Source organism: Lampetra planeri, chromosome 27, assembly GCF_965212315.1.
Source record: "Lampetra planeri chromosome 27, kcLamPlan1.2.h2, whole genome shotgun sequence".
In the NCBI taxonomy this organism is placed as follows: domain Eukaryota; kingdom Metazoa; phylum Chordata; class Hyperoartia; order Petromyzontiformes; family Petromyzontidae; genus Lampetra; species Lampetra planeri.
Genome location: NC_136133.1, coordinates 3,179,737 through 3,193,048, shown reverse-complemented (window position 1 = coordinate 3,193,048; position 13,312 = coordinate 3,179,737). Strand labels below are relative to the sequence as shown.

At 49.3% G+C, this 13,312-nt stretch overlaps 1 protein-coding gene across 2 annotated transcripts in view; it reads right to left on the bottom strand.

Moving 5' to 3' along the window:
* Positions 1 to 13,312, bottom strand: part of SYT7 (synaptotagmin 7) — a 47,520-nt gene that overhangs the window by 20,242 nt on the left and 13,966 nt on the right. The window contains exon 2 of one of the 2 annotated variants that reach the window (XM_078607230.1): positions 5,596 to 5,760. The exons of the other annotated variant lie outside the window; for it this stretch is intronic. Coding sequence (XP_078463356.1) covers positions 5,596 to 5,760 — 165 coding nt within the window. The remainder of the gene's footprint in view (positions 1 to 5,595; positions 5,761 to 13,312) is intronic. 2 annotated transcript variants of the gene reach the window in all.

Here is a 13,312-nt window from a genome sequence, read left to right as displayed (position 1 = left end):
CTGTTTGATTCGATCTCCCGTCACGGCAGTTGAATAAACAACGGGGGGGGGAGGGCGAGTTTCTCAAATGTAACCCTCCCCCAACAGCCGCCTCTGTCCACCCAGAGGTAGGAACGGGTAACACCAACGAATGGACAACACCACGCAGCGGTAGCAAAGGGTAACGTCACCGCAGGTGATGGGCAGGCTGCGTGGGGTGGAGTAAAGTGTGGGTACGTCCTCCTCTTTCAAGTCGGTCTGGCCAGCGTGGAAGAGTAGGCCAAAATCCCCTCCAGAAGGGCTCTCTAGAGCTCCCTCTGCGGGGGGGGAGGCGCCTTCTGCCAGCAGTGGCCGGAGCGAGTCGATTGCAGGGCTGCACATTTGTCTATTTTCACACGGTCTCGAGACGACGCGTTAGCGACGGAGAGAAGTCGTCGGTGACAAATGGATACCATCTGCTTCAACCAGATGGGACAACAGATGAGGCGGGAATGGTAGCCCACAGCGGAACAGGCTTTCTCGAATCCACGCTGAGCTTATGGATGTGCAAGATGAATGGTGTAAAGAACGATGAAATGTGCGGGGGTGCGGGGAGCGGGGTGTTTGCACAGTGACTTCCAACAAGAAAAACAAATACGATACAGGGGGTGTTTTGGGGAGAAAGAAAAACTAACTAACTTAATAACCCACGTAAAAAAGGCAAGTTAATGCATGAATCACGTGACGCTTTCCAACTTGGCTCTGCGTGCGTAGCTATTTCATTATCAGGGCGGAAGCCGATGATCGGTCGTGGTCACGGACGAAATGCGAATTGCCGCACCTGTTTTACTCCTGGTTGTGTCTCCAAGTTTTTCGGGCAACCCATTTCATTTATTTGCCCGGTTTGCAAAAGGGTTTAATCGCCAATAGTAAACCAACTCTACACTAAGGTTTCGTTCATATAGGATCACTTTACGGCCGGACGGACAGAATCAATGTTGAAACGCTTTCAACTTTAGTTGGAAAGTGTGAAAAAAAAACTAGGTAACGGACAATGCCATCATTGAAACACTTCAAAATGTACTCACTGCACCCACTTAACCCAACCACTCTGAAGGCTTTTGTTCTGGACACAGTGAGAATTTGTGGGTTATCAAGTTTTTACCACCGGGCATCGCTCATTTACACAACGCAAAGACAGCTGGGAATTTGAACACTCATGACGACACATTTTGGACCAGTGGCGAAGCACGGCTGGCAAGGCTGGCATGGGCCCTGGCACAAGAAATGAAATGGGGCCCACCCAACCGTGCCAAACGCCCCCCCCCCCACTTTGCTTCATAGCGCGGCACCTGGGCCCCTCCGGCCACTTGACCCCGTTAGGGTTGCACTGTCTGCACACTCGACAGCTAGGCCGCTGTTTGGGGTGCACCGGCCGCTTGGTTCACGAGCCGGACGTTCTGACCAACGCAAGGAGGCCCGTGATCATCATCGGTGTACATACGTTTCCCTCCCCCTCGATGGGCTTGTACCCACTTAAGCGTGGGGACATTTCTGACCGATGGTGACCACGATCTCCTGTCTGCAGTTGAAGCACCTCAATCGTTGAATATAATTCTGCTACGTCCCCAACATGTGGTCACGAGTGCACTGGAATGAATCGACAGCATCCGTATTGTAATAAACGTAAAGCTACCAAATTTCCCAGGAGGCTCAACCAGGACACAAGGGAAGCTGGCAGCCCCTCCCTCTGTCATGCCCCCCCCCCTACATTTACATGGCGACGCCCACTTAACTATTCGCACCACCCACAAAGTAAAATGGCCTCCTCCTTGCTGTCTGACATTGTTCACAGGCCTCACCCACTCATCATCAGTTGAGCAAGGGGCCAGAATGTTTGAAACGAGGGCAAAATCCAAACTTTGTCAATGCTTTGGGATAACGTGACGGACTTTTTGAAACCACTGGGACTTTTTGGTTTGGTAGCTCTACGCACACGTGTGATACATTGTGACGTGTTGTGTGTCAAACATCGACATGAATCTATGAATCGTTTCAACTCTATCCAGTGCACAACACACACCGTACGATGATCACAATTCGGCGAAGACACAAGAACAGTCAAGGTGTGAGAGGTGCCATGCAATGACCCACGATGACCACTGCTTTCACGGAATGTCAAAAAACTGTGCTCAAGTAGACGGGACAAACAATGACATGGATTCGTGTAAACTTCACATAAATGGAACGACAGATAGGTTTTTTTTTTCATTTCACCACACACACATCCCTGTTGGCCGTGATACGGTAAGGCAATTTCAAGAACTGTTGCCAGCAAGCGTCAATGGCAAGATACGTGGCGACATTTCCTGTATAAATATGGACAGATCTGATCACTGTTACCGCCGAGTGGGCAACTGGGATGGCAACCTTCAATCAGATTGCAGGCAGAGGCAGTGCCGGATTATCGTCGTAGCAAAAGTAGCAAATGCTACAGACCCCGCACTTTCAAGAGCCCCGTGCTAAATGCTTTCAAGCTATCAATTCCGGTTCAGTGATTCTGCACTTGCTCTATTACTATAGTACTATACTGCCTTTAACTTTTATGAACGACTGGGTGTTTAAGGTTAGCGATTTGTTGTATTATCTGGCTGTGTAGAAAATAAAATGATACAATTACTTTACTATGCAAATACAAAATTTGTGTTTTCATATTTGTGTGTTTTTATTTTATTTTGGACCCCTTTATAACATATGCTAAAGACCCCGCACTAGCTTAATCCGGCACTGATCAGAGGCCACATTTAAAATGACTACCTGAGGTTGTGTGCTGTGAAGACCAATCGTTGTTCGTCATACACGCATCTCAACAAAATTTGGACACAACTATTGTTGCCCTATGCTACCGTCCTATCAAGTTGCCAGCCACATATGGTCACTGCGTTGCCGTTGGCGATTGTAGCGACAGTTGCCCTAAAGTTTCCCCAGTGTAACACGGCTTTTATACACGCGATTCCTGATTTATTTTGGCAACGTTGCGTTCAAAAAGGGTTGAAGAAACACAAACACACACTTTTGAACATTTCACACCGATCGCTGTATCGTATTGCAAAATCCGCAACGGTAATACCGTACTATTGTAGAGTGTACTACTGGACAGTGTGGTACTGCACGGTAGTACACTACGATTAATGTTGGCCCAGGAGTATTGTACTGCACACTGTAATTCAAAATTGAAGCAACTTTTGAAAATGTTGCGTGCGGTTAAAAATGTCCAAATTCTTTTTAAAGAAGTCTAGCAAACGACGGAAGGAATTTAAGTCGCGTGCGACGTGCCCTCGTTTTCACCTTCGCGTTCTGCTTCGGCTTGCCTGTGATTGGATGAAATGTGTCACGTGTTGTTCATTTCATCCTTATGGCGGTACCCCGGGGTACCAAATAATACAAAATGGCCGAGGCAATTAAATATTTTATTTCTGGGATACGGTGTGTCGCAAAAAATAGCAAAATTGCACGAATTTGCCTACATTGTACAAACATAAGAGGACACACAACATTCTGCTGTATGTGCATCGCTCTACAAATGTGCACACTTGGGGGGAAAAAGTGCACAGTAGAGCGCTGCATAATGTTTTATAGAGATATGCACAGTCGTGTAATCGCATGTAGATTGCTGTGTGTATTTGCATAGCCCGATGGCACCACCGAACGGAAAGACCCAACCCAAAGACACAATCAGCTCTTTTCTTGTATCTACACACCTAAGCTCTAGGGCAGGGGTGGGGAACCTTTTTACTGCCAAGGGCCATTTGGATATTTATAGCATAATTCGCGGGCCATACAAAATGATCAACTTAAAAATTTGCCCGTTATATTTAGTCAAACATTTAATTAACTCATCCCTAATGTGATGGCTGGAACTGCTTCTCTTTGGTGAGACGTGTGATGTTAGCTGGTATTGATGATGTTGTTATTCGCAACTGCTTTTGCATGATTGCTCCTAGATTTAATTTCGAGTCCCGCCTGCGGTTGCCTTCGCAGGGCCAGACCAAATGATTTCGCGGGCCTTATACGGCCCGCTGTTCCCCACCTCTGCTCTAGAGCTACACACCCAGATAAACATGCAAGGCTGGGCCGAAGTGGGTTGGCACGTGGTTGGAACCACCGTTGGACCAATGCTGACCCAACGTTACACGTTTGCTGGGTAGGCTCTGATTAATGAAGCTTCAAACTTGCCTATGACGGAAAGCGCATCCTTTCTCCCACAACCCCTCTTATTTTCGAGTCCCTTTCCATCTCTGCTCCTCCTTCACAACCCTGCACAGTGGCACGTACCTACAAGATAAAGAGCTGCTCTGCTTTTTTGTTTGGGCTGCGCCTTCCGCGTTAAAACGTTTGGGCAGAAACTCCGATTAGCACGGTTGGCTACGTACGGTGCGAAAGAAGTTCAATGTACATACGTAAGTACATACAAACGTAACGAAGGAGACGCAGCATGCTCCGACACTCCGACCGGACAGTCTGCTGCACTGCACAGCAGGCATAGCGGCCACAGTGCCTCTTGGTCGATAGGTTTGACTCTGATGGTCTTAGCCACGTCACCAATGACCGCATAAAAAAAAACTCCCATCATACTAAATGAGATATTTTTCCACATAACCTGGCAAAAATTCCCACTGAGAATTTAAAATATCCGCTTTAGCGTCTTTCGGGGATGATGATTGGGCCTTAGAGAAAGTGTGGTGTGGTTAATAGGTCACTTGAAGATATCTCACCGAACTAGTTCTTTGATATCTCCTTCTGCGGGCCATTCTCTATTGTCGAGATTCGAAAAGTACACAGTGGAAGGACGCACTCTCGTTGCATGACGGTCAATCTGACATTTTCATGGGCAGAGCGTCAATTTAGCCAAATGAAATGCAGAGCTAAAACATTTTAATCTGATGGGGTGGGTTTTTTTTACGTTCGGTTATTGATGACTTGGCCAAGACCCACCATTCCAAAAAAGTTCGAGAACAATTACCCGAAACTAAAACGCACAGTTACTTGACAAAGATCCCCCGTGTGGCCTACACACACTGCTGTTAGCAAAGTGCTGTTAGCGAGCACTGACATGGCACACGAGGGGGTGGTGTGACCACGTCCGGCCGCCTTTGTCTCCCCACAGTGCTGATGCTCGCACACCACACCAGGTACTCACTTAAGGCTGAGTCGACCTAGGGGAGGCCCAGGACCTGTTCAGATATTGGCCACTGTTTTTGCTCGTGGGTTCGGGAATCGAACTCGAGTCGCCGGGTTCGCAGCGCAGTGCGCTAGCCACTGCGCCACCACTCCCCACGGTCACTTGACAGGCATGGACACACCACGCACACCAGGCCTAGCTCTAGCTCCTCTCACACGTGGGGGAGGGGGGCACCATCACAGCGGTTCACGCCACTAAGAAGGAGGGAGAGTGAAAGGGACATTTTGGTGGCTCAGGGCCCAGCCCAGCGCCCCGCTAGCGCACGCACTTATACACACACACACATGCAGGACGACAGACACGCACATGCATGCACGCACGACGACACAAGCACGCACGCACTCGCACGCGGCTGCGACGACGACGACGACACCACCTGTAGGTTGGCCGCTCACTTTGCGAGGCTGAGATTCCCCGAAGCCAAATGTGTTTGCAGGGTCCGCCACGCCAGCCCGGGCCGCGCCGTGCTTCGCCCATCGCTGCACACGCTGCTCGGCATCGACCCGCTTCGGATGGGCTCGCTGACGGGCCGCGGGCCCCGGGCCCCACCGCCTGGCCGGCTGTGCGACACGACTGTGCCACTGAGAGCGCGTCGGTGACACAATGGCGAAGTGCACACACACGACAAACAACGACGACAGACGACGAAGACGACGACAGCGACAACGACGATGAAGGATGGAGGACAGGAGAGAGAGAGAGAGTAGTTCAAAGCAGTGATCATCGAAGGGAATACGGGCGCGAAACATCTGAACAAACAAGATTTTGACCGATCCACACACCAGGGTTGCCACCTCTGTGGTAACAAGGGGGGGGGGGGGGAAACTGGATTATATATCACGGGAAGAAGAAGCAGACTGATATCTGACAATTCTGAAAGGTGGGAAAACTTCACGTGAATTAATTGTCTGGAATGGTACATTTACGCAACTGACAAAGAAACTGGGACTTTTTCACTTTTAATGTTTCCGGAAATTTCCCAAGAAAAGATACCTGCAAGAAAACACGCAGGCCGTTCTTGGGAAAAGCAGGGCAGAGGTAGCAACCCCTTTAGGTGACGCGGGCCCTGCATTTGATCGGCCGTCTAAACTGTCACTTGCAAGCATACAGTATTTTCATCTTCACCATGGGGCCCCGTTGTCTATTACAGTGTGTCCTTGAAATAACGTGAACAGCAGACGAGGCAGTGTCCCACGTACAGAAACGACTTGCATACCTGTCAACCCATACAGTTTACCCCGTATTCTTGTACAGGGAAATTTAGTTTTTAGGTCCATAAACAAAACATATTTTTCTTTGTATATTTGTTTGTGTTTCTCCATTGTGATGAGACTTTGTAGGATGGACGTTGAGCTTTATAAGGGCACGGGGTGACCAATGAGGTCTGAATTGATCTGTATTAAGGTAGGCAATGATAAGGGGTTGACAGGTATGGACTCTGCTGTTGCTAACCCCGCATCACCACGCTGCGCAGAAATGTTTCGCGCCAGTGCAGTCCCAGTGAGGTCCTGTATCAATTGTTTCGAGCGCTCAACATTTGAAGATGTATTAAAACGCAAGTAGTATATAATGTTAATATATAACGTTACACGTAGGAAGAACAGCAAACACTACACGAACTCTCCCCTGAAGCCCTCTCGCGGCTAACGGAGCTCGACATTGGAATCCAGCTCCTGAACCATATTGCCATATGCAAGAGCAGAATAGGAGGTAAAGAATTATAAATGAATGCCGATATCATCTACATATTCTCAGAACCGAGTTCTTACGTGGCATAATGGAAATGGGAATTCCCCCCCCGCCCCCTCCGATTATTTCTTGAAGTAGCAACATTCGCTTTAAGTTTCAACAACGACGCCGTGTTTGTACCCACACGTGGTCAATATTGATTGAGGCCAGTAGGTGGCTGGGTGGGGCTTTCGAGCAGGAAGCCCGGCATGGACAGCGGTCACGTGGCTGACGGATCCCTGGCGCAGGCCTGCCCACTGTGACGTATATACGTCACGGCGGTTTGCAGACGTCCAAACTACGCGCGTTGTCATCCATCTTGGGGCCCCTCGTCTCTTCATTTCGAACGTGCAACGCTTATAATATATTGTTTTGCCAATATTCAGTTAGTTGATTCCTTAATGCTTCGCACACTTGCGTTTTAATATACGACACGAATCGCTGAGCACTCAAAAAAATAACATTGCGAGCTGTAAACGAGTTGAATAAAGTTTCCTTGGTATTAACAGGGGTTTTGTTGAGCGACAGGATATAATAATTGTTTTTTACCCTTCTATCTGGCAACAAAACTGACACCTTTTTACAAGGAGTCATGTTTGCATAGACCACATTATCAGAGTTATGTTTTTTGTTTGCATTATGACTGCAGGTATTGTGGTCTATGCAAACATGACTCCTTGTAAAAAGGTGTCAGTTTTGTTGCCAGATAGAAGGGTAAAAAAACAATGATCATATTTTTACTGGCAAATGAGGTTCCAATGGTGTAAACGAAAGGATATAGTTCTGGCGAGGCGCCCCAATCCCTGAATTTGGCCCGGTATTTCGAAGACACAGTGTACCTGTTCGGCATCCAGCATTCGGAGTCATTTGTAAAGATGACGACGATAATCGGCGGTGAAAGCAGGCAGTGTGTAAGAAACAGATAAAGCAGTTGACGTGTAATTGACTCCAATGAATAATTGTGAGCTGATTGCATTAGGGGGAGAGTGAACAAAACATACCCTTGTAGTGGAATGGGTTTTAAATGAAGGCTTATTAGTTTGAGATCGAAGCCGATGGGTGAGCAATTAGATTTTAAAACAAAAGTATTGATTCTTCTCCACATTTTAAACCCTTGGCTCCCAAAGACTCATCATGGGGAGGGGGGGGGGAACCCTGCTTTTTGCATTACATCGGCGAACGTTTGCGACGTCTTTACGTTGCGCTTAGTGCACCACGGTCGGTGACACGTGATGATGCATCCCAAACCGATTCTTCGAGTCGGACACTTGAGTGAACTGGTAGGCGTAGACGCCAACGTTGGATACATCTCTACGATAACAACGTTTTTTTTTTTGCTCAAAAAGCAGGGATATTGTATTTGCTGCACTGGGCAAACTTAATGACTGCAGAATTAGCAAAATGACTACTCGTAGGAACCTACACACTTCGAAGTGTTTCAGTACTTAAGTATTGTATTAGTTTTGTCTATACCTGTATATGTATGTAAACGTGTACACATTCGTCGGTAGATACAAGGGTGTGGAATTGCTTGGGCAGGTTTAATTGTCCGGAATTAATCATTGAGCCTGTTCGGTCAAAACACCGTGAAGAGGGGGGGAGAGGGGCTAGCACGTGAGAGTGTGGCTAATAGCTCGATCAATGTCACTTCATTTGAAATCCAATTGCTACAGCTATAATTCGGTGAAATCAAGTGGGCGTACACTGCAAGCGAGCATCGACTTGCCACTCGCGCTGGACAAATGGCAAAAAATTACCACGACCGGCGCAGCGTTGCACGTGTTGGTTGATCTTTCCCGCTTTCTGGAGTCGTTTTGACTTCTGAATCATGGCAAGCCACTGTGGGATTGGGAGCTTCGGCAGCTATTGGCAACGGATCACTTCGTGGCTGCCTCTTCCCGCTTGTCTGCAGTTCCTCGCACCCCCCCCCCGGGGTCGTGCCCCGGTTTGCAAATTTGTAAACCGGCATACTTCACTTTTTGCAATTGTAAGCGGATGTTTGGTCGGACGGTGTGTGCGGGTAGCTGGGGAGACTCGCGATTGAACGTTCGTGAGATCAAAGCCCATCATCTTTCCCCGTTCGATAAACATTCGTGCCAATTTTCGAGAGGTCAATGGTAGTCATCCTATGAGTGAACCGGCCTCCTGCCAGGGGGGATGCGTAATTAACACCACTGGCTTATGGGACAGTTGACAAACTTCGAGTCCTGAGGAGCTGAGCGGTGAAACTCAATGCCCGAATCCAGAAGCCACAAAACTGGACTCAATCCACTTTTATTTTCCTTGAATGTGGCCCGGGTGAACAGAAACTCGTGATTCCGGATCCATATCCATTAGCCAGGAAATGGCTTTCCGTTGATGTGCGGTGGATCGCTTGAATGTTCAAGAATTCACAGCGGCTCACTACTATGTGGCCTCACGTAGTGAGCGCGAGACTCGCACAAGAGACCCGATGACTCGCATCGACTTCTAGACTCGCAGTCTGCGAGACTCACACAGAGACCCGAGGACTCGCGTGGAGGTCACGACGATGTGGTCGCTGCCGCAGGCCGCAATGCCTCTGGGATTTCTTTCAACACCTCGGCCGAGTGAATTGACTGCCGCGCAACTCACTGTCGACTGTACAGTGTCGCTCTCTCGCGACGCTATCTCGCCGCTCGCGCTCTTTATATATTTTTGAGATTCACAACTTCACAGGGCGGCGACTGTGGCGGTACGCGGCGCGCACGTGAATCATCTGCGCTCACCCCCCCTGGGGATGCGTGCGCGCGAGCGAACGCTGGTAATGCGACGGCACGCAAATTGTGTGAAACCCTTCCAGAGGAAAGAGGTGTGAAAGTTTCCCGCTGGTTTCTTCCCTCTGTAGAAGCAAGAGAAAGAAAGGAAAAAAAAGAATGAAAAAAAAAACCCATCGTCGCATTTTCTCATTTACGACTGCCAAACACACTGCAAGAGCCGACCGCAAGGGAGAATCGGCGGCGGATTTTCACACCTCGCCGAATCGCCAAGAGACTCGTTATTCTCTCCACGTCGTCGGGGGATCATCCGCGGGGGCGGCGGGGGGGGGGGGGCGTCCGCACCACAGAAGTGGTCCGAGGTCACAGCTAAGCGGCAACGCGAGGTTTCTTGCGCCTGGTGTGGAATCTTTCCATCTTATACGGTGGGAGGGGGGGGGGGAGAAGAAGGGCCAGAAACATCGTCGAGAGATTCGAGAGGCGTGCACCGAGGATGAGAGCCATGCCGCTCACGTGGGCGCAATCGTCTTTGTCGAGAGACGTCGTCGCCATCGCGTTGACTGGGTGAAGAGAAGCAAAGCGACGCTCGGGCAGGACGCGTCGCGGCCGGAAGGCACGATGGCGACGGTGGTGGCTGGTGGTCGAGGATTCACGACGGGAGTGGCAGCCAAGGGGAGGAAATGCGTCCCCAAAGCCACGTCTGCCAAGGAGTTGGAGCGGCGAAATTCGGGTCGTGCGCAGGTGCCCGAGATGGCTCGTCTTCGCAGGATGCGGAGGGATAGTAGGCCTTCATCCAGAGTGTGGATAGATGAATCAAAGTTGCTGCTGCTGATGATGGATGGATGATAAAAGCATGATAAGCAGGTCTGAGCCTGGCTAGTGGGTCTGTCACGATTGACGCCCTCCCTCCAACTTGTCACGATTCGATGATTTCATCGCGATTCGTGGTCGCGATTTCATTCCAGGGTCTTGCGCAGTTGCCGCTGCAGTGACCCCTCTGGAGTGGCCGCAGGGCCCCACCCATGGCCCCTCTCAAGTGGCCTCCTGTGACAAAGAGCTTTACAGCTCATCGGATTCCTCCTGCAGTGCAAATAAATATTCTGATTCTGGCCGCGTGGACACCTGGAGTGGTCCTCACGGTTTAGAGGATCCGGCACGGCACAGCGGGTACACAGGATGTCCGTGGCGTTCCGCAATCTGGCGGATTAAGGTGACCGCAAGACGGCTTACTGTCAGAAACCTCGCTCGTCGTTGATTCTTCCTCCGGCCGTGCCGAGTCGACCAGACTGACTGTTTAGTCTCACCCACAGTGTCCGCCCCACTCACTCGCTTCACTGCAGATCGCACCTACTTCTCTCTCTGCTTCTTCTCTTGCACCGCACCAATTTGGAATTCCCTCTTCCCATCGTCATCATCATCAGCATCAGCATCGTCTCCTTCCCATAGGTCTTGTAACAATATTAAGAATAACCTTGCACAATAAAGAAAAAGCAATAACTCTGATCTACACTACTACTTTGAGAGTGCTCTTTGTCAGTGGCGGTTTGACGTGGGTTTCCGACCGGCATTTATGTATTTGAAAGAAAAAAAAAGAGAATTGTAAAAGCTAGAAAATGTCAAACTGAAAAAGTGGGGCAGTTGCTTTAATCACTTTTGCGTGGTGGACCTTTCTGCTTGGATGGTTCTTTAAAGTGAAAAGGTAAAATATCCCCCAAATTACCAACAGCAGAGTGGAGTGGAGCGGTGGCACAGAGGTTAGCGCAGTGCTGTGCTAACAGCCCCGGCGACCCCAGTTGGATTTCTGGCCACGGCATGCGTGACCTGAAAACCGGCCTTGGCCTTTCCGCCTTCACCAGACCGCACTGACCAGCGTGGTGAAGTATGGTCTATAAACTCCCTCGACCCCACTCTCCCACCCCTCTCCTCCCATCTCTGACATTGCGTGGGGTGATCTTCATCCATTGGTGGATTGAGATATATTGGAATACATTTTAGTTAAGTTCAGTACAGTACTGAATAGGGCTGAGAAACTTGCACATTTGATAATTTCTCCTGCTTTTCAATTTGTACTCGGCTTAAAATGTTTTCCATTGATTTATGTTTAACAGAGTTACGATAAGATTCGTGCCCCATTCAAAAAATATATATTTACCATCCGTTTCCATTACGGAGATGGCATTCGTATTTAGCAAAGTGCTGACGATAACATCAAATATTTTCCCCACACGAAATAATGGACGGCTCGATGGCCAGAACGCTTAAAAAAGCGAGGCGCTTGTTTGTGAGCTCAATTTTTTGTTAGTAACTTTTGGAAAGTCTGTTGCCGTCGTAAACGTTACCTAACCATTTTAGTAACTTTTGGCAACGTACGTTACCATCGTAAACGCGACTTGGCCTCCAGTTATCGCGGGCCCTGACGCACCAATGGGGCCAAAACCGGTCCTCAACTGCCGTTTTCCAATTTCAAATGCTACGGTCAAGTATGGAGCAAGTTCGTAAAAGAAAGAGGAAAATGAAAACGTAGCGCGTTGCTGTGGAGCGTCATGGGCGAGTTCAACGCGGATAATTTGATTTAACCACCCCTCCATCCGCCTCGCTGGATCAGACGGGACGCATTTCTTTGGAGTTCATCAGCGCAATTTGAGATGTCCCAAACGGCGCTGTCTGTCACCCGTTGTGTAAGGGGTCCAGTGAACTCACCAATAACATCCTGGCGACCCAGGCAGTGAACTGTTTAACACAATCTGACTGCCGAAGAGCTCCAAACATGTCCAAGCGGTCCACACTGTTGCGTCTTGTCTTTTTTAAACAAGCGCTGCTGACATGCCGTGCACTCCGCTGCTTTAGATAACGCCGCTAGATAACGCTGTGGAGGCGAGAGTCTGTTTGTTTTATTAAGTGAATTTAGCGGGGCACTCAATCCTGTTGAGCGATTGGATGTGAACACGTGTAATTTGAGGTACGGACCTCTCCGTTATCTGTTGGCTGATCGACATCGAGACCGCAGTGTGGGTTTGGATGTTGATAAGCGCCGCTATGTCGGGGGGCACCACACTGCAACGTGTTTACCCAGAATGCAATGTGTCACCAACATTTTATTAATTTACTTCTAATACGAATCAGTTTTATGCATAATTTTTTTTTACTCTAAAAACATGTTATCAGGGCCCCATGGTGTAAATGGTCTATAGCTGTGCAGTTTGCATCTATTATTCACTCCGTTTCTCTGGCCTCTCTGTCTGCTATGGAGAAGAGCCATTGCCGTAAACGTTAACAATGTTTGAAATATATAGAAAACCTTATTTTGCATCTCAAGGCCACCACAGCGCAGTCACTGGCCTACGCGCCGAGCGCGCGCTATTCCTGCGCGCGCGACCGCACGGCCAACGCAGCCTCGCCAGCATCACGCGTGTTCAGAAACAACGTGGGAGCGTGCGCGTGCTTCCACGTGAAACGGAGGCGCACACGCGAAGACGACGCGAGAGACGCGGCGAGCCGTCGGGTGCGACGGGCGGGGCAAGGGCTCACGGCGCTGTCGAGCACATGGTTAGACACGCTTACGGAACCGGCATTGACAAAAACCAAAAAAACCTTAATGTGACATTTGTTTGGTTGGCTGGGCGACAGTGAAATTGCTCGGGCACGGAGA